At 42.2% G+C, this 22,449-nt stretch overlaps 1 protein-coding gene across 1 annotated transcript in view; it reads right to left on the reverse strand.

Moving 5' to 3' along the window:
- The window catches only part of LHPP (phospholysine phosphohistidine inorganic pyrophosphate phosphatase), a 182,294-nt gene that overhangs the window by 121,280 nt on the left and 38,565 nt on the right, over positions 1–22,449 (reverse strand). The window contains exon 6 of the mRNA XM_015422203.1: positions 7,036–7,127. Within this exon, the coding sequence (XP_015277689.1) occupies positions 7,036–7,127 (92 nt within the window). The remainder of the gene's footprint in view (positions 1–7,035; positions 7,128–22,449) is intronic.

Below are 22,449 nucleotides of genomic sequence, written 5' to 3' on the forward strand. Positions count from 1 at the left end.
ATATAAATTGGCTTGACAGGCAACCTGAATGAGCTAAAGTGCCTCTCAAATTCGTCTAGTCTACCAAGCCTACATAAAACTAAACAATAGGGAATGACACCAGCCAACTAAGCAGCTAGCTAGCAAGCAAAAAATCCTTTTGGGCACACATGGGAATGATTTGGTTCATAGGACATAATGTGCTTTACCTGAATCCCAAGTAGTGGTAAGTATCCATATGCAATAACGCAGTAATATTTATGAAGCCCAGATATTATATATTCCTAGTAAGTCCTCAATAAAAGGCTGGTTTTCACATTTTAAATCATGAGGATTCTATTAACAGCTAGTTACAAACATGGTCGCTTTCCCATGTCCTTCCATAAAGCCGTCTGGTTTTAGTCCCCTCAATCACATTCTCTCATCAGGTAGAAAACGGAGACCTTCCCTGGTTGACTTATATATGAACAGAACAGCCATGTGAATACATACACATGGCTGCCCAGTCACAACTCGCTTGGCTCTGTCTGTTCACAAGAACGCGAGCTCGGTTACATTTTTTCAACCTTAAACACTTGAAATCATATCTTCTAAAATAAGACAGTTACATTCTGTTCATATATTTGAGTCCAATGTTCATAAATTACTGCTTGAGAACTTTACCATACGCATGAATGTTCTAAAAGTTATTTAAAAGTTGCTTTGCCATCCTACATTCACTATTTTGTAATCCATATATGTTTTAAAGCCTTTGGGGCAGGATTGCATCATTTTGTTATATATAAGTACAGTAGGCTCTTGCAGCAGTGTTCTTCAAACGTAGTTGTATGATATGTTAACAACAAATTCTGTCCATTACATAGTAATTCCCCTTGCATGTGTGTGTCTCACACTCACTACACCCTTAACAAACTCAGCTAGTGAAAACAACAGAATCTCTCTCGTCTCCCTTGTACCTCACTGAATAATCTCACTTTTTGAAGGATCTCTCAAAATCTCATAACCATGCAATCACATTATCCTAATACCTAGAAATTAAAGGGGTGACCTTAATTCTAGGCCTGTCCTTCCTGTTTGGTTCCTGAAATCCCTTGCCACCTCTGTGCTACAAGCCACTTCCCCCAAGGGCAGTCTTAGGGATGTTGGGATCCCTAGCAAAAACTCAGGATGAAGCCCCATAAACACTGCTATTCCCCACCAACAGGTGGCCCTCACGTCATGTGCAGTGGTTGGGAGCCATTACTGTAAGGTAGATCTTCAGTATCACATGAAGCAGGTAAAGCAGTAGCTACTGGCTGCCCAAGACTTGGCCAGGGCCATCACCAGTTACTATTGCTGTGAATGGCCAGCCAGAGCCTTGGACAAGATGGCTGCAAGTGGGAGACTGTTCTTTTTTTCTCCTCCCCCTGGTCAGGGGCGGGGCAGTGGGCAGTCAGGGCCCCCAGCATAGGGCACAGGGCAGCAGCCCCTGTTGCCTACAGGCTAAGACTGCCCCAGTTTCCCCATCTACACTGCTTAGACATTGTAACTACCTAAGTCTAGAAAATGATACCATCTGCATCCCATCCAAGCATTATTGGCACTCTGTTTTGGGTCCACACCTAAGTGTGACCCTTACAGTGCAAACCTAAACAGAGTTACACCCTTCTAAATCAACTGAAGTCAATGATCTTAGAAGAGTGTAACTCTGCTGAGGATTGTACTGTTCCTCTTTCCCAGCAATCCGATTAGTCCACTAATATTATAGCTACTCTTGGTTTAGAAAGACAAACATTCTTACTTTCGGGGCTGCTGAATGATTGGCTCTATGTTTACAAATTAAAAGAAAGAATAAAAGCAACAGTTTAAAAAGAAATGAAAGTTTTACCTACTCTTTGGTACTGTAAATGAGCTTATTTATCAATTGCTCCCTAAAATAAAGCTCAAAGTCCCTGCAAATGGTGCTTCATTGACCAAATGTTACAGAGCCTTCATTGATAGCAATAATGCATCCTTTAAAAAAATCAACAAGCCATTTTGCATGCTTGCTCGGAAATTCTTAAATCAAGATCAGGGTGAGAATAACACTGGATACCATGCTTATTTCGTTTCTCATCTACCACACAGAACAGCTCTGTGTTGTAAGCACAGAAAGCACACTGCCTCCTTCTGTCTGCAGTCACCTGGCTATGTAGGAGAATGAATGCCAAGGGAAAACGTAAAGACTCCTGCCATGATGATCCAGGCTTCAGTGACCATGTTTGCCAGTTTCCTCTCTGATGCTATTTGATGCAGCCCTCCTGAATATTTCACTCTGTTGCAGTGCACAGCTCTGTGAATGCTCTCCTCATGCCTGCCAAAGCAGCTAAACTTTATACAACCTCTTAAAGAGCTCAATCATTGTATACAACTAAAGCAATCCTAATAATAAGACTGATCTCAAGCAGGATTTGCTATTTATACATAAACAGCCATAAATATAAAATCTGGAGACCCCTCAGCTCTGCCAAAAGCTGCACAATATGGTACATTTCACAGCTTTCCCAGATTTGATGGGGTGATGGTAGCAGCAAGGACCTCTGCTGGGCATGTTGTTATGTGTATATGTGTTCATTAATTTTGTTCTGTACAGCTAAGTAGTATAATAATAATACACGTTCAGTATTGATGGGGAGGATCTTAAGATGTTTCTACAGAAGAAAATACTGCATACCTCATCATGGGGAAAAGATACACATTCCTCAATAAGCCAAAATATTATAGTCGTATAGGAGTTTACGGAGAGAGAATTTTATAAGTGCTCTTTAAAAAAGATACTTAATGTTAAAACACATCACTTACATGGGCAGACAGGGCAGAACAGAACACTCAAACACTCAAAACTTCACCCACACTGAAGAACTTTATAACTGTCCATGGGTATAGTGGCCAAAGAACATTTTTGTTTAAATTAAATCAGCTAATGATCAAAACACAAGACTCAGTATGTTAAGACCAGACTTCCCTAAAGTAAGTCATCATTCCCCCAAAAAAATTAAAAAGAAAAGAACCCATGCTTCCTCTCTTATTGTTCTGCAGAAGCCGTCCGTGGCAACAGACCTACATAGCCACTCACCACTGGCACTCAAAACACATTGTGCAGGGATATTGCTGGGGGCAATCTCATGGACATTCTGATAATGACACCTGAAATAAGCATTTTTTCAGATGACCTAAAGTTCTATAAGGAAGTGGGAGGAGGCCTTCTTTAAAGTTAACTGAGAGCCCAAACTAGCAGCTTGAATTTGAGACAGAAACAAAGTGGCAGGCAGCAGAGATCATAAAGAATTGGCATTAAATTATTAGCTCCAGATAGGGGCTGAGCTGCTGCATACAGTACTAGGTAAAGTTTCTCAACTTTCAAGAGCTCCCAAGCATATAGCACATCATGTTGCTAGGGAATGCATGACAGTAGCAAAGTCCTTAAGTCTCCAGAAGGAGTGTCGATGCTGAAAGAACATCATTCATCCCCCAGCTGACACTAGCAGCAATGCTGAACACGAAAAAGCTTAAGCAAGAGTGCAACCTTACCAAAGAGTAGCACTTCCCATATATAAATTAACAGGTCCACCCACCATCTGCATCTCTATATTTTATGGACTGAGCTGCAGTTTAGTCACTCTCATTCATTCCATTACACTAATGTTTCGAAGTAATCTACAGGTGCTGGGTATTCTAGCATATGGGGGGGGGGGAAGCACCCCAAACCCTCTAAGAACCTCACTTAGTGGTTTCATATAGCTGTTATACAGCACTGGACAATATGTAAGCTAGCAGGGTAGGACCCAGCAGGAAAATTTCCACCGATAAGAGCAATAGAATGGTAATCACCCCTAATATTGATCAGGTATATCTCAGGGATGCACCACCCTACAGGAACTAGCTTTTCAACAAATGCATGACATTTGTTTATTTACTTGAAAAATTTCTACCTCACTGTCCAAACGCATGGTCCCCCAGAGTGGCTTACAACTTGCAATGTCTACATAAACTAATCAGGACAATCAAAACTATGAAACCTATTAGGGCACAGAAAAAGCAGAAATACTTTACTGAGATACCTTTCAAGAATTACAGTAAGCCCTAACCTAGATAGCTCAGGCAAGCCTGATCTCGTCAGATCTCGGAAGCTAAGCAGGGAAGCTAACCCTGGCAAGTATTTGTACGGGAGACCTCCAGAGAATACCAGGGCCGGGAGGCAGAGGCAGGCTACCAAGCCACTTCTCTGAATGTCCTCTGTGCCCCAGTAGGAGTCGCCAGGGGTCGCCATGACTTCCAGGCATGGGCACATGCACACCCATACAAATGCAAAAATACCAGAAAGGAAAAAAAGAGAATCACAGTAAGGTGCCACAGAGCAGGTAACACAGTCATGCCTAATCTTCATTTATGCGCTACTGCGTTAAGAAGTATGGATAACTGTAATTCTCTGTACAGCATCTTCCTTTTATTCTTTATACTAAGAAAACTAAGCATTTTGGAACACAAGCCCCCCTCCTAAAAATACTTGCACTCCCATGCCCTGCATCTTACTAGTCTCATTAGATTTGGTTGACTGACTCATACACTCCTGTATACCCTACCTGTCTTTCCTTACTCCAATCACAATATAATCTCTTCAAAACCACTTCACCTCCGGCCTTAAGGTACGTAATGCCTTCAGCAACAAAACTCTCATAATCTTACTCTGCTCATTTAGTAGTTCCAAAACATCATGAGCCATACTTTAGGATACCTTGAGCCTTGATTTTTGTTATTAAAAAACCCGACCTCATTACTAATAAGGTAAACATTATGCACACTTGTAATAAACCTAGTGGAAGTGTTGGAAATTTCATTTTCCTATGGGGACACTGTCTTACACTCACTTTTCACTAGATCTTGCTCTGCTCATTCACCAGTCTTTTGGTTTAGATGAAAGGAAGCATTTCCAACAACCCTGGCACAGAGTTGTGAGAAACAGACAGAAGGAAATGCACCTGCTTTTAGCAAGTGGAAAATTTTTGAGCAGTGAGGTATCTGAAAAAGCTGACCGCTAATGTGCTGTATAAGCCCCCGAATGAAGCACTAGAGCTTTGCTTGTGGCTTGGCAAATGCAGCCAGAGCCTCCCGGAAAGAATGTCAGTCAAGTGTTGCAGAAAATGTACTAATGGCACCATCTAAGGGTATTAGACTGTAGTACACATCTTTATGGCAAAAGCAAATCTTGAATACAGCTACAGCCTTAAACCATGCACTGCAACACCAGAATATAGCAACTTGGCTTACAAACAGTGCAAACGATGCAACATTTCTTATTTTGCACCTTGTGGAATGGCCTGCCTGAGCAGAGCAGGAAGACTCTTGAGCTTTTGTCATTCCACAAACTATGTAAATCGAAATTGTTCAGGAGGGCATTTCTATAAAGGTAGTGGGGCTACATTGTAACAGAATGGTTCGGGAAGCCCTAACTTAGAGTCTCGTAAAAAAGTGGACTATAAATACAATAAATAAATCCTATGTAGTTACTCTCTACTCTACACTCATGGAAATCTATAGGCTTAGAGTGGAATAACTGCATAGGATTGCACAGTTACTCATCATTTCCTTCCTTTTATATCCATTCTTCTATATTGTACTTTTAGTGTTGTATATACTTCATAAGTCAATGCATCATGTATCCTTTTATACCTTGGTTCTGCTCTGAGTTTCCGGTCAGAGAAGCCCACCAGCTTGAAATTGGAGCTGTATTTAAACGGGAAGGCCTCAAGAGTCCCACTGTCCATGTAAAACGTCCCACAAAGGATGGTGGGGGAGTTATCCACTCCTTCCTAGCCACTGATTCTCCTCGCACACATACTCTGCGCTGTCACATGTATCAAATACAACTGGAAGATATGGAGTCTTCACCCAAGTCCCCTCAACCATGTATAGCAGCATCCCATGTACAAGGTGAAGGAAGGGAGCCAGCACTCTTCTGTTCAGGTCCATCCACAGGCCAACACAGACCGCATGACCAAGAAACACCTCCTACTGTTGAGGTTATGACTCCAGACAGTGTCCTACTTCAAGCCTGGAGGGCAGGAGATGTGCATGCACAAACTGCCCACTCAAAAAGCAAAAATTACAATTCTACATCTAGTGGTTTGGAGGGCATAACACGGAGACTGCTTCTGCAAGCTGCGAGCAGTGCTTATATGCCTCAGCAACAAGCTGGTCACCCAAACAGGCAAGGCAAGAATCATGATTTTTTAATTTGGGAAACTTGGTACCACATCTGACATGTTTCTTGAAAACGGCTTCCCTTGCCATGGCACTGGAAGAGGTGAGGATGTTAAGGAAATGGAGGGGGGAAATCACAGGGAAAAGGAGAAAACTTGACAGCAAGAGCAGTAATAGAACTTATAGAACTCTCCAGTACAGGAATCCTTTCCTGCTCTTGCTTTCTGATTGGTTAGAAGGGAACTATGTAAGAAAATGTGGGCTCTGCCTACTCACCCCATGCATGGGACGCTCCTGCATAAGGTTGAGTAGGGCCAGAGTTTTTGGTTTTTTAGGGGTCCCTGTCTGGACAGCTGCATTCTTACATATAGGGAAGCTGCATTCTCATATACAGGAATACACAGAAGTCACAAAGAGTATTGCTCTTATGTCAAAGGAAAATGTGACAAACTAAGCGTTTAAAACATACTCCATCTCCTAATCTTTGTCTGATCTTTGTCTGAATGTTCACGCATATACTTGCTTCAAATGGATGTTCAACTACCTTTGCAATCAAGAGACTTGGGTATGCAGAGATTATTGTGCCGTAAAACGACACATGGCTTGATGGCAAAACTCAAGATCTGCTCTAACCCCAATATGAAGCCTAGCTTGCAAATCATTCTCAGACTGCACTTCATTGCATCTGTGAATTTCCTGTTCAGTGACAAATCCCTGTACTATACACCTACTATGCCATCATAAAGGGCAGAGAAAGCAAAATTACAGTTCACAATTGCATCCGGTTTTGCTGTTAATATCCGTATTGGGTGTAAAGTGGATATAATGTGCACTGACCTGTACTTCCCCGTCCGTACTTGGAGAGCTCTCATGCCACACTGCTGAGCGCCTCCTACATCATTCACAATATCATCTCCAATCATGATGGCCTGCCACAGCAATGAAATACAGACAAAAGTGGTGTCAAGTGCATTTGATTCCTGTCATACTTCATCTTCCTTGACATAATAAACTGTTTTATTTGATGTTTAATACAGCCATCATACAAATTAAACAAGATAATATTGTCACCGTATTGATTAAAAGTCAGACTACCTTGAATATAATTCAACTTCCACCTAGGCAAGCTACACGGCTGAAAGGTAAATATTCAGTCAATGTGAAAACCATTGGAAGAATCAACACATTTTTGACACAATACAAAGGCGTGCTGACATGTCAAGAAATTCCCATCACCCTTTTCAACTATTAAGTGGTTAATTTCCACCCTTTCATTTAATGCTACTATGTCTGTCTCTCTCCCCCTTTTCCATCAGCCTGGATCCATCTTTCATCAGGCTATCCTTTATTACCCAATAGGGTGTTGTTGTAATTATTTCTTTCATTTGTATCTAAAAATCTAATTAACGTATGAATAGAAAGGTATTCTACATGTTGCAAGGCCATATCAAAAGATCTGTCAACATTTTCTGATTACTGTATTCAACTTTTAGTACGCTTTAGTTCCCGATCATTTATTTATTGTACTTTCATATTTTCCCCCAAAGATCAACTCCCAACACAGTTTTTACAAATAGATATACAGTAATACAAATGTTATCATCAGCAAAATGCTCAAGGAGGGAATTCTCAATTAGGCCTCATTCCAGGCATGATGGGAAAGGTGCCTGCCTGGCTGCTGCCTCTTCTCCCTCTGACTTCATTTGTGGCAGTTTTTAAGTGGGGGCTCTCCATCGGAACTAGATTCAGGCACAAGAGAAGGACACCTAGCTGTCCCTGCTTCTGCCTCTGGCCTCGGCAATGGCAGTTGGTAATGGGGAAGAAGCTGGACCTGATCCACACACAGTTGAGGCCTGGCTGCTGCCTCTTTTCCCTCTGGCCTCAATGACGGAAGCCAGTAGCTACAAGCAATCGAAAGCAATCCTGAAAGTTTCACAACAGTCCTGAATACGTGTAATGGGATGGATGACGGTGAACAAGCTGAAACATAGTCCTGACAAAACAGAGTACTCTTTGTTGGTAGAAAGGCAGACCAGGGACTTCAGGTCTCCTAAGTCTTGGGTGGGGTTACACGCCTCTTGAAAAGTCAGGTTTGCCGCTTGGGAGTGCTGCTCAACAGAGTAGTCACCTTAGGAAATCAGGTGGCTGCTGTAGGAGTGCTTTTGTCCAGCTTCAGCTGGTGCACCAGTTGTGCCTGTTCCTGGCTCAGCCTGATCTAGCCACAGTGATCCATTCTTTTCTCTTTTTTTGGTATTTTTTGTAATTTCTTAATATGCGTGTGCGCGCGCGCAGGCATGTGAGCATGTGTGCACCTGGACGTCATGGCGATCTCTGGTGACTCTCTCTGTGTGCACCTGGAAGTCATGGCAACCTCTGGTGACTGACCTCTAATGGGGGCTTGGAGGATATTCAGAGAGGTGGCTGAATAAAGCCTGCCCACACCTGCAGTATTTCAAGGAGGTCTCCCATCCAAGTATCCAGGTCAGGGTGATGAATGATCTATTCTTTAGCTACATCTAGACTAGACTACTTCAATGTGCTCTTCTTTGGACTGCCCTTGAAGAGTGTTCAAAAGCTACAGCTAGCACAGAATGCTGCGGCTAGATTGCTGTTTGGGGCCACTTTTTGGGATCAGGTGACCCCATTGTTACAGCAATTACACTGGCTTCCAATCCTCTCCCAAACCCTACTCAAGATGTTGGTTTTGACCTTTAAAACCCTATATGGCTTGGGACTGCAGTACCTGAAGGACCATCTTCTCCCATGTTTCTCCACAGGTACAAAGATCACAGAGAGAGGCCCTCTTGACTGCCCCATTGACAAGAGAAGCCCATGTGGTGGGTACATGAGAAACCCATATGGTGGGTACACTGCTTTTTCAGTGGCAGCCCCACATTTATAAAATAACCTCCCCAAGGAGGTGTGCCCGGCCCCCTCACTCTCGACCTTTAGGAGGCAGCTGAAGGAGGTTTTATTCAGGATACCGTTCCATTAATTTTAGTTCTTCACCCTACCAGCAGTTTTAAATTATTTTAAATTATTCATTTTAAATAAGTGGTTTTATGCATTTTATTTTGTTTTACTGACATTTATATTGTTAAGCTGCCTTGAGTTCCTGTAAGGTAGAAAGGTAGTTAATAAATATTTTAAATAAACAAAAAGAAATAAAATGTACTAGTAGAATATGAACTAGGGTTACTGCAACAGCCTGCATGAAAGAAACCAAGGAGGTATGTCACCCTATCGTACCTACCATCAGATTTTGTGACAATACGAAGGTCTTTATAACCTTGCATCGATGAACTGTCCCCAGTCCTGATTTTACCCTGTCGCATCTCTACCCAGTGATTTTACACACGATCCATCTAGAGGAAGTGGCTATTCCATGTGACCTGCCACTGCTTGGAGCTGATGCATCTTTCTAAGCCTGCTTGCAACCCCATCATACCGAAAAGGTTTGGGCAGTACAGCATCACAGCAGCAGGTATGGCTGATTAAGCACTACTTTATCAATGCATTGTCTCTTGGGAACATAAATGTTTTAACAGGGGTAGAAAAACATTTCAGATTTTGGGCTCAAATTCAGAAGAATCTGGTCCCAAGGAAGCTGTACCCACCACTGCCACTCCCAGTCACCTGCATTTAAAATCTAATAAATATCTCAGTGCCCGCATTTCAATATTATAAAGTGGGATGTGGGCACACCTTTATGGCTTTAGAATGCCCCATCACAAGGAAACCAGAGAGGTACTGCATCACTTGCTATTGTGAATTCAAGAACATTCAGGCATGCGTTTTTAATCATGTAATTGTACTCACTGATGCATTTACAAGAGTTAATTCTACTTGGAGCTGACCCAGGTGTGCATCTGCATCTGCACTGACTGGTGCATCCAACAAACTCAGTGGGGTTGGATGAGCATCCTAATGTAGATGAGCATCCATAATCCCAGTTCCAGAAAGAGGATTTCCCTTGCATTCTTCTTCACTTATTATCACACATCTTTTTAATAACAGTTTCTTACTAAAAGGGCTCAGGACAATGAAGTGGTAACAGAAACTCCACCGGTTGTGAAGGAGGAAGAGGCAGCCACAGTCAATATGCCTCACCACAAATGTTATCATCGTTTCATAGAGAATTTCATATAATTCAGCATAGTTTCATATTATTCAGCAGCATATGCAGAAAACAGGAGATACTGTGTGAGTATTCAGATACTGTTGTTCCAACATGAGATTCCAAACTTAACGGAATTGGAAGGAGTCCCACTTGTGACCTACCGAACTGGGTAGTCCACTCTTGCAGAATCAGTGCCGAACCTTCCACCAGATCAGAAGCCTACCATGGCTTTTGTTATTTGGAAACATCGTTTTCATTTAATCTGTGATCTATACAACTCTGAGGAAGTCCTTTACAAAATGGGGGACTTAAAAGATGACTTCCAAAGCTTCCAGCCCCTTGATGCAATTAGCAAGGATGCTTGCTTTCTAGTGAAATACTGCATGCTGTCTGTACAGAAGTTTTCATATGAGAAGATCATCCACACTGAAAGTGCAGCTGCACATGAGCAGCAGTGCCTATCCAGGCCAGCTTGTAGCATACGCATACAAAAATGTACTCTGGCCCCCTGGGATTTCACAGATTTACTATCGGTGAAGGGCAATAATCACTAAAGGAGGAGCAATTATTCCCAAATCATTTAGGATTTAAAAAATCATTGGCAAGAAGATAGAGGTCAAGAGGTGGAGTGTCAAGGGAAATAAAAAACTCTACCTGTCAAACCTAGGTTTAACTTCCTCTCTGACTGCAATATAGTAAGAAAGGGAGAAAAATAGAGGGAGAGAGAAAGATAAAACTGAAAGGTCACAGACTTGGTGAAGGCCGGAATTAAAAAGATCTCCAGTTTGTCCTCACATTTTTACACAGAAAGCTCAATTCTTGTTTACTCCAATTAGCGTACAGAAATAATTGGAAACAACTGAAAACCTCATTCAAGTCAGAATGCGCTGTGCAAAATATCAGACCCTCTCCACATTTTCACAAAGATTGAAGAGCCCCCACACATTTTAAACGTACACACATACACACAGATGGATATTTTCTTGATAAAATTATTGCTACAGAATTGCAGGGTGCAACAGCATTGGTTTGGGGTGACCAGTTTACCCCTCATGTATTCAGATGAGCAAGGCAGAGTGTGGTATAGTGGCTAGAAAGCCAGACTAGGTTCTGGGAGACCCGGGTTTAAATCCCCACCGTACCAAGGAAGCTCACCGGATGACACTGGGCTGATCACCCTCTCCCTTTAACCCTCCTCATAGCACTGTTATTGTGAGGATAAAATGGAGGAGAGGAGACTCATGATGCAAGCCCCTTTGGGTCCCACTGGGGGGAAAGGTGGGATCCAATGAAATAAATAAAATATAAATATCAAAATAAAATAAATAACAAAGTCATATATAATCAGAATACTCACTCTGAAAATGATCACAAAGGCATGGGAATACTTTGCCGACAGACCCAAGGAATACAGACCAGCATCGGACTGTGGGCAGAGCGAGTTCAAATCTCGTCTTAGCCATGCAATTTACAAATGGGCCAGATGCTATCTATCAGCCTAACACACTTCACAGCATTAATAAAGATAAATGTAGCAGCAATTGTAAAGCGCTTTATGCAATGTACAGGGTACATAAATTGATAATAAATCATCTACTTTAAGGAGCTAAGACTGTACTAAATGCATTAGGAAAAGAAGAATAAGCATCTTTATCAGACCCTGGCTAGAAGAAACCATTTCTGAAGGCTATTAATACAGTTATTTTTGTTTCTTTTAACTTATATTCTGTACTTCCTCCAACGATCTCTGGGTGGCTTACGTATGGTTTCCAGGCAGTGTTGTGTCCAGGTTGTTTAGAGGGTCAGGCTTATCTTCAGCAGAAGAACTGCATCACATGAACTTCAGGCCACATAACCCACCCACATGCAGAGTAGGGATGCTCCAGGATCCCCTATTGCTCCCACATTTAAACTGAAGTGACTTACTACTTGCAATCCTAAGCAAAACCACACCCTTCTAAACCCACTAATTTCAACAGACTTAGAACGGTGTAAATCTGTTTAGGATGGCACTGTTAGTAGTCATATGGCACTATCTTGGTGGCTCAGGAGAACAAAATTAGCAACTTCTCCCGCTATTGCAGGGTAGCCCAATTGGTTTCTCTGTGCCGCTTTTTCTTAAGAGAAGCCAATGCTGGATCAGGCCAATGGCCCATCCAGTCCAACACTCTGTCACACAGTGGCCAGAAATGCCAGGTGCCATCAGGAGGTCCAGCAGTGGGGCCAGGACACTAGAAGCACTCTCACTCTTGCCCCCCCACCCCAGATTGAGAGTTCCTATATGTACCTTGTGGCTAATAGCCACTGATGGACCTCTGCTCCATATGTGTATCTAATTCCCTCTGTTCTAACCCGACTCCTCAGCCATTTCATGGAGTGCCCACGAGTTCTTGTATTGTGAGAAAGGGAGAAAATAACTTCTTTCTCTACCTGCTCTGTCCCATGCATAATCTTAGAAACCTCGATCATGTCACCCCTCAGCCGTCGTTTCTCCAAGCTAAAGAGCCCCAAGCGTTTTAGCCTTTCTTCATAGGGAAAGTGTTCCAACCCTTTTATCATTCTAGTTGCCCTTTTCTGCACTTTTTCCAATGCTATAATATCCTTTTTGAGGCGTGGTGACCAGAACTATACACAGTACTCCAAATGAGGTCGCACCATCGATTTATACAGGGGCATTATGATACTGGTTGATTTATTTTCAATTCCCTTCCTAATAATCCCCAGCAGTGTTGGCCTTTTTTATTGCAGTTGCACACTGTCTCGACATTTTCAGTAAGTTATCTACTACGACTCCACGATCTCTCTCTTGGTCAGTCTCTGCCAGTTCGAACCCTATCAACATGTATTTATAGTTAGGATTTTTGCCTCCAGTGTGCATCACTTTGCACTTGGCCACATTGACACCCACTCGCCCATACTTGAAGGATCCCTTTGGAGTGCCTCACAGCTTACTTAGGAGCCTTTGATGACGAACTTTGTCAAAAGCTTTCTGGAAGTCAAGGTAAACAGCATCTATTGGGTCCCCCTTGTCCACATGTTTGTTCACTCCCTCAAAGAACACTAACAGGTTAGTGAGACAAGATCTTCCTTTACAGAACCTATGCTGAGTCTGCCTCAATACTTTTTGTTCATCAATGTACCTACTAATTCTTTCCTTAATAACAGTTTCCACCAACTTACCCGGTATTGACGTCAGACTGACTGGCCTGTGATTTCCTGGATCTCCTCTGGAACCCTTTTTAAAGATGGGGGTGACATTAGCTACCTTCCAGTCCTCAGGAATGGAGGCAGATTTTAACGAAAGATTACATATTTTTGTCAGGAGATCCACGAGTTCACATTTGAGTTATTTCAGAACTCTCGGATGTATGCTACCCGGGCCTGATGATTTATCAGATTTCAAGTTGTCTATCAGTCGTAGGACCTCCTCTCTTGTCACCGCAATCTGCCTCAGGTCTTTCAACACCTCTCCCGAAAACAGTGGTTCTGGAGTGGGCAAGCACTTCTCATCTTCCACAGTGAAGACAGAGGCAAACAATGCATTCAGCTTCTCAGCCATTTCCCTATCATCCTTCAGTACGCCTTTAACCCCTTGGTCATCCAAGGGCTCCACTGCCTCCCTGGCTGGTTTCCTGCTTCTAATGTATTTGAAATTTTCCACATTTGGTAAAATGTGGATAATTGCTCTTCCTGTCACTCGAAAGGAAGAAGCAATCAAGCATTGTGATACTATATTGTTATTTCTCCATATTCCATATTTTTCTCATTCATACAGGAGTCAATGACAGGCTGAGAGACTATGACTTATTGGGTTACAAATAGTTACAACAAAGATACTTTTAAGAATTGCTGATACATATACAGATAATTTTTGTTTAAAACAAGCAAGCATAGTCACATGATTCAAACAAAGGACCAGAGGTAAGCTGGGAAAGGTCATTGCACTCTCTCGTCTTTTGCTCTGTAACTCATCTGCCTATCTGTAAGTGTAGATTAACGTCATGTCCATCTGACAGAGACAGTGTTAACCTGATGCTCCCACAGACAGGGCTGTGTTGCCCTTGCTCTGTGTTGCCCTTGCTCTGCTGTGACCTTCCCTGTGGTGGAGGACCTGCAGGGCCTCAGACTGGAAAAGGGAGGGGGTTGCACCACCTTCTTCTTCAGCCTTTTTGTATTCTTTGCTCTCCCACACTGCCTGAGCAGGGATACTTCATCTCTCCTCAGCTGCTGCAAACCCTCCTTAAATAGGCTACCCTTCCAATTCTTCCCCTGGCTTGCTTCTCCCCTCTACCTCTTCACCCAACTAGGACCCTCCCTTTCCCAAACAGGACAGGACCCACCTGGCTGCCAAGCTCTATTACCAAACCTAGAGTGTGCAGCCCTGCCCTGCCTGTTCTGGGCATGCCTGGCCTGGCCACGGCAGCTGCTAGTTGTATATGGGTTGTCTCAGCCAAGGTAAATCGATCCTGCAAGCAAAGGGTTAAGTCCCATTGCTGGAGAGTTAGGAAACAGTAATTTGATCCAGACTGTATTACCACTTCAACCTACAACAAAGTCCAGCACTCTTCCCACTAAATACACCTTTCTCTTACTACTCATAAAGTGGCGGTATATTAACTATCACCCCAAATGCCTTCTAAGGTTCTCAGGGGTAACAATGTACTGGGGATCCATTGTAAGAAATAAAGCAGGAAGTAGTGCAACTCACTGAATGAGGGGCTATGGTGCAGGAGCAAAGTGGTATTTTTTTGCTCATCCTGGATAAATTAAACTCCCATGCTAGTAATTTGTGTCTAGTGTTCTTGCACACAGGTAGGATTTCCATTGTCCATGCTCTCAGGATTCAACAAGCTACAAATGTGTGGATTGTTTCAGCAGAGGACTCTGACTGAATTACATTCTTATACCCTTCAGTGCAATACAATGACATTGGGAAAATTTCCCTTATGCATCCACAAGTGAAAGGGATCTGTGGCAGAACGGGCCTGCTCTGGCCTGCAGGCCCTATTCCACCCAGCCCTCCAAGGTTTTTGCAACACCTGGAGAGGCTTTTCTTTCCCTCTCAGGTAACCCGCTGCCACCACCTGACCTTTGTAAGGAATTGCCCTCTGGGAGTGTCAGGACTCCCAGCTTCCCTTCCAAGATCTGAGGCCTTGACTCTGTGTCTCCTGCTGCCCAGTGCCTGGTCACCATGGGGATAGTTTACTGCCTTGTGCGCCTTTGGAGAAATAGCCACTTGCCAAACTGCCTGCCTTCCTCCTGCTGCCCCTTTTAGAATAGAATAGAATAAAATATTCTTTATTGCATTATCAACAAAGTGCCATAGCAGCTATTTTTAAATTGTGTGTCCAAGATGGTGGATTCTATGTGGTACAGAGAACCACTGCCAGCATCCAAAGTTATAAAGTACTTATTAAAAAGAAAATGTTCACAAGCATACTTTTAGCACATCACCAGATTGGGCAAGGGATTCAAAAGAAAAGGGTAAAATGCAATTCCTCTGTCCCTCTCTCTATACATACCCTAACAGATGTTAAAATATAGACAGACTCCTTTAGCTTAGAATGTTTTAGATTTCTACATTATGACCATTACCTTGAAGCTTCCTCCAGCTCTCCGGGACAGCTGCCTCCTACAGACCTCAGTTAAGGGTTCTGTCTGTTCTGATGGACTCCGCACCCTTCCTCCTTAATCCCTTTAGTTTTATCACCTCTCTTTTCCCCCACCCACTAAACAGGTCAGGCTGGATCAAAGAACTTTTTCTTGAGGTTTCCAGAAATTTCCTTCCTGAAGTCCCTCTAGTATTTAATTGCTCCAAATCTGTTCCCTGCTTGGGGATGGGGGAGAGCTTGACCCACCCATTATCTCTCCTGCTAGATCTATAACATTTTTATGAAGGTGGGCTGAGGTAAGTCTGGAAAGCAATTGAACTGACTTCTTCCTCCCATCCTGTTCTCTGCCCAGAGAAAAATAAAACTTTTGAAACTCAGAGTGAAGGTTTTGTTCATTTTCAACCTTAAAAGGAAAAATGCATTTCTTCACAGGATCCATTCCTATGCCCCGTTTCACACACATATTGGGTACCATCAAAAGCAGGAATTTGTAACTACTGGTAGTTTATGCACTCTGGTGTGACCCACTGTAACTTCCATTAGAACAGGACAATTTGCTACAGATAGACCTTTTTATGATGGCATTAAACTACTGGAACCTTAACATTATTTAGGTTTTATCGTAATGCAGTAAAAATCACCCACTGTTACAACAGCTTTAAAACATATGAATTAGGCTATTTCAGTAACCTTTAGAGATGTGTTATTCTTTGTCATATTACTGAGTCATAAGAAGGGGCTGGTTACCTCTAAGAGGTTTAAATTTCCTATCTATTAAAGTAATACCAGCAATCTGTTTTTTCTGGGCTATTGGGGAAAGGTTAAAATGAAAATTGGACTTTAGGGAGTACCTTCTATTCCAAGAGCAGGTTGAAAACATCTCATCTGTAGCAAGCAAAGTCAGGTTCTCTTTACAAAGCAGTTATCAAGGGAAATGACTGGTGATAACTTTATTGATTAAAGCAACTCCAAAAAAATTCAAACTTTAGCTGCTATCTAGCTCTACCACAGGGAAGCCATTTGAGACACCGAAGTGGTAAAATGAAGGTACCAGAAAACTGCAATGTGTTTTTATAAAGCACAGATGGTGATTTAGAGTGATTTAATGATGCTGTTAATTTTATGTTTAAGTGAAATGCGGAAATGAATCCAAACATTTTTATGAGACAAAAGTTATTGCACACTAGCCCTTATTTTATCGTCCCAGGCAGAGACTGACATACTCAAGACTCCTCACTTAGATATAAACAGACAGCTACATTTAAGACACAAAACTGACAGCCATTTGTCAAGAGTGGCAGTGATGATGGCTGCAGACTCTCTGTCTACTTCTTGGGGACGCTTCACTCGTGCCAGCTAAGCTCTGTGTAGGAAAACACATGTATAAAATGTATTTTATTCTCTTTTATTGACTTGTGATGATGTATTTACTATGTTAATAGGTATAACATAGTCTATTTGCAGGAAGCACACAGACTACTACACTGCTGCCATACTCACTACCCCTGGTCACATGTTCCAGTGAACACATGAACATCCTGCATGTACCAGAGTACACTTTACTAATGAAACTAGGACCCACTACATGGATAAATGTGCGGATTGTATCCCATGTTCACCTGCTTACATGTTGACTATAACATGAAAATGACTCAGCACACATACAAAGAACAATCAAGTATACCCTGTACACAGATTGTACATCTATTCCCTGTGACATGTGAACACAGACAGAATTCACACCAGCATACATTGAGATTTCTCTTGTAGGAAAAAGGTCAGACTTTATTTGGTCGGGGGGGGAAGGGGGAGCTAATGCCAATGTTGCCAGTATAAAAAAGAATAACTTGAATCACATTAAAAGATTAAAATATAATTCACACAAGGAGGGACAATATGGGATAACAATTATGTTACAGGAATCATGTGTATCTGACAAGATGCACAGAACTTTTAATAGCTTTTCTATCAATCTATTACATTTTTACTCCACTGCTCTTCCAAGGAAATCAGGGCAGTATAAATGGTTCTGCTTGCTCACTTTCTCTGCCTAATAGCCCTGTGAAGTTGGATAGGTGCCTGAAAATTTATCTTAAATAAATCGGCATTTCGATTTCCACTAGCAAGTGGACCCAATGCAATAGTGAGAGGAACCGTAGCTGGGTGAACCCAAGGCATTGCATAATACAGGATCGATGAGTGCTTCGATTTATTTTTGGATTGCATTCTTTTACATTTTTGTGATATGATTTTAATTTTTGTAAAGTAGCACAAACTCTCTCAGAAGTGAGATATAGGGGTGTTGTGCGTAAATGTGGCAATAAAAAGGAGTAGGATACATGGCAAGCTACAGGACCAACTTTAATCACAGGACCAAGTTGTTTTGTTGGGTATGGAGGAGGAGGTAATCACTGGCTCAAGGAGTTCAAGGATCAAGAAGGGGCTACCCTTTTCATTGTTTCCCATCTTATTTCCTGAGGCTAAAGATGCATAAGGGAGGGAAGGTGATCTTGTCAGATCTTGGAAGCTAAGCAGGGTCAGCCCTGATTAGTTGTTTGGTGGGAGACCTCCAAGGAAGACTGCAGAAGAAGGCAACAGCTAACTACTTCTGCTTCTTACTTACCCTGAAAGACCCTTGCTGGGATCACCATAAATTGGTTGCGACTTGATGGTACTTTAAACACACACACAAAGATGCACAAAATCCAGTAAGAACAATGGATACAAGATCTATCTGGCAGAATGGCTATCCATCCAAGCAACCAACAACTGCAGACACTGAAACATGCATTACCTTGCTCGGTGACTTTATGAAATGGTTGGGGCCTCCAATTCAAGCAAAACAGGGAAGACGTGTATCACCGAAACCACAGCAACAATGATTTCTCTTGTCTTACCTTCTATTTCAGCTCATGCTGGAATAAAAATTGTCATTAAGGTGCCACTGGAACCCTATTGTTCTTTATCTATTAATCCCTTACTGAGTCTAAATACTTGCTTGCCTATGTAGTTCCATTTTGTTTGTTTTTGGAACCATCAAGCTCCGAGCACACTGAGCTCTTTGCTCAAAAACCTGCTCACTTTTTGTCAAATGGATTTTTCTGAAATGGTTTTTTTGGTTCGCCTAGCCCTTCAAGTTGGGATTAGTGGATTAGTACAAGTGGAATACGGTGTTCAGTTCTGGCCATCTCATTACCGGAAAGATTGCAACAAATTGGAAGGAGCTTGAAGAACAGCAGCAAAAATAGTTAAGAATGCTGAGCGATTGACTTGAGAAGGAAGATTACAAAAAGTGAAACGTATAGCTTAGCTGTGACATAACTGATGAAAGATTAGGATAACTGTCTGCAAATAACAGATGGGGGGAACCATACTACAGAGTGTTATTTCCAGCAAAATTAGGAATAATGAGATTAAAATTAAGAGAAAGTCAAACTGAACTCAATGAGAGAAACTCCTTTTTGGCACCACAAAAATCCTACAAGAAATTTTTTACAGTTAGGCAAATAATCTGTTTTCTTTACTTTTGTCAGTTATTGCCTGTATCTCTACTTGCAAAGGCAGCATTACAGCACATTATGGTTACAGAGAGACAACTGAGGTATCAAAAGAAAAACAAGGAAATGTTAATTTGCAAAAACAGTGGCTTTCCCAATTTGCCATTCGCCTCCCTCACCCATCCAGATAAACTTAAAAAATAAAAAAAATTGAAGTCAAACAGGCTGCAATCTCTGAAACCCCCATAGCTATTATCAGTAGAACTTTGGCTCTAGTATATTGAAAGGAGCTCCCCCCACACTTGCTGAGGTGTTATGCAAAGTTTATGACCATTGCACCTGCTCAGAGCTGAAGAACACTGCCAGCTCTTAGGGCCTAGAGACAGATAGAGTTGTGTGTGGTTGATGGGAAAGGCTGCGACTGAAAAGGAAGCAGGACACACTATCCAAGTGCTGGTCTGATGTAGAACTGGTTGTTTATGAAAGTTGTTCATGTATGAGAGTATATGAATGGTTATTCAACTAGTCTATGTGCACATGTACATGTGGTGTACATGGGTCTATGTGGGAATGGGACACTATGAATGATGGTGAACAGAGCAAAGGCACAAAAGCCACTGCACATATAGACAAACCCCACAAAAATGTGTGTCTCAATTTATCATCGTATCATATATTCTAATAGCAAAGTTAACCAAATCTGAGGATACTTAAATCTGGTGATTATAAACACACATACACATTGGAGCAATACTCTGTCTATGCTGTGAAGTCTTGTGAGCAAAAATTCTACTTTGAGAGCTACTGGCATGAAAGTTGTGAGCGAGCTATTTGGCTGTTACAAAATTAGTTTGCTCTGGAGCCCTCCTTCCTGAGCTAAGACAAAAATGTGTGAGCCAGAGGCTAAAAAACTGTGAGATAGCTCACACTAACTCAGCAGAGAGGGAACACTGCATGGGGGGGGGTTAAAATAACAAAATGAGGAGGTTGCTAGGCAACCACAGCATTCTAGGCTTGATTTCTGTCAGTAAAAGGCAGGGGGAGGGGTCCTTTCCATGGCTGTTTTAGTCTTTGAAGGAAGACTCATTGGGCCAGGTCGGGCAGCAACCAGTGAGTGACTTCGTATCACCCAACTCACCTAGGCCTGGCTCCTTGCTACTGTTCAACAGCAGTCATCCTATTAAAGTCAGTGTGGTGTAGTGGTTAGAGTTTCAGAGTAGGGTCTGGGATACCCAGGTTCAAATCACTGGAAATCACTGGGATACCCAGGTTCAAAGCCTACCATGGAAGCTCACTAGGCGATATTGTGCAAGTCACCTACTTTCAGCCTGACCTACCTCACAGGGTTGTTGTAAGGATAAAAGGAGAAGAGAATAATGTAAGCTGCTTTGGTCCCCAATGTGGAAAAAGGTGGGGTAGAAATGAAGTAAATGAATAGTAAATATAGCTGAAGATGGGAAGCAGATATTAGGTAGGTTGGTGAATGGCTGAGAAGAAGAAAATGAGGCAGGAAAAGGGGAGAGGATATGGGGGTTGTGACGAGAGAGAGAGGCTCAGAGAGAGAGAGAGAGAGACACAGAGGGTTCCCTACCTTGCAAGTGGGCCTGGCCCAGCAGCTGTCACCATACAACTGGGCGATTGTTTTCCTAGGTAGAGGCTTCTGCTGGGGAGGGAAAGCTGAACACAGAAGGGCAGATAAAGGTAGGTTGGCAGCTGGGTGGGAAGGAAAAAAGGAAACAGGAAAAGGGGAGAGACTCTGGGGACTTTCAGGGAAGGGAAAGAATGGGGGAGAAGAAATGATATGCCTCCCACAAGTCCTTGTGGGTTCCCAGTTGTTATGATAACAAAACTCTTGAGATTTTATACCAAAAGGGGGGGAAATTACTTCTGATTTGAAATTCAAGTGTTTGATAGAATTAAAATGAGGAGAAACCCTATATTTCTAAAATCTGTCTGAGGGGACCATCACAAACAAGCATGAGTGACTAAGTCATCTTAATGCCTTTTTTCTTTAATAAGGCAAACCAAACAAAGCATGAAATGTGAGGTCATCACATCATTTCTAGGTTCCAAGACAAAACATGCTGCTGCTGCTGCTGTTTTGCCTCCAAAACCACTGAATGGAATTATTATCTTGTAATTCATAACTCTTATACCTTCCAGGGGAAAATCTCTGTCAGAGAAATTAGGCCTTACACTTAAGTAGAGCCAGCATCTCCTGTATGTCTCCCTAGTTCTGTGTACTGTGACAAAAGCTAGGAAATGTAAAAGGAAGGGCTACATAGTTGGCTAAGTCTTTGTACACATGATTGAGAACTCAATGGCTTTTAGACTTGAAACAACATTAAAGCTAAACAGTGATGCAGATTAATAAAAGATAGTGTGTATGGTAGGCAATAAAATAATAAAAGAGGAACATGTTTGTACTGTGTGGATTGGAGTAGTCTTTTTATTTCTGCTCAGTACAGCAATTTTAAGACTCAGTCTTGAATCCATATTCATCAATATATCTTCTCAGTGCTGATGTAAATGAGGCTAAGACCTTGATTTGGAGGAAAGGATTCCTTATCTCAGATTTGCGCCACTGACACCTATGAAACTGGAAACAATCAGGTTTTCAGAGCCCCTCTCCCATTCACTAAGCGGCTCCCCTTCTGGTCAGTCTTTTCCCTTGTCCACGTCAGTCGTTTCTTACATTTTGCTAGCCAGGACAACGTCATGAGAACATTACTAAGCTAAAGTAGCATCTTAGCATGCTCTTTTAAAGTCAGGAATATTAAATATGGGAGGATTGTATAGGGCCAGAATTTCCATTCCATTTTCAACTATGAGTCACAGAATATGCAACTATGTTTATGTACCTGGCATCAGTACCACCCTGTAACTTCTTGTACACAGAATCCATGCTGTGGTGCAACAGACTCATGCGATGGTCAGTGTACGAGTCTGCACAGCAGACACACAGTATCAGTGCTTACCTTGTCACAGGTGGAGTATCATACCAACAATATCTCACTAAGGA

Source organism: Gekko japonicus, unplaced genomic scaffold (assembly GCF_001447785.1).
Source record: "Gekko japonicus isolate JY-2015 unplaced genomic scaffold, Gekko_japonicus_V1.1 scaffold415, whole genome shotgun sequence".
In the NCBI taxonomy this organism is placed as follows: Eukaryota; Metazoa; Chordata; class Lepidosauria; order Squamata; family Gekkonidae; genus Gekko; species Gekko japonicus.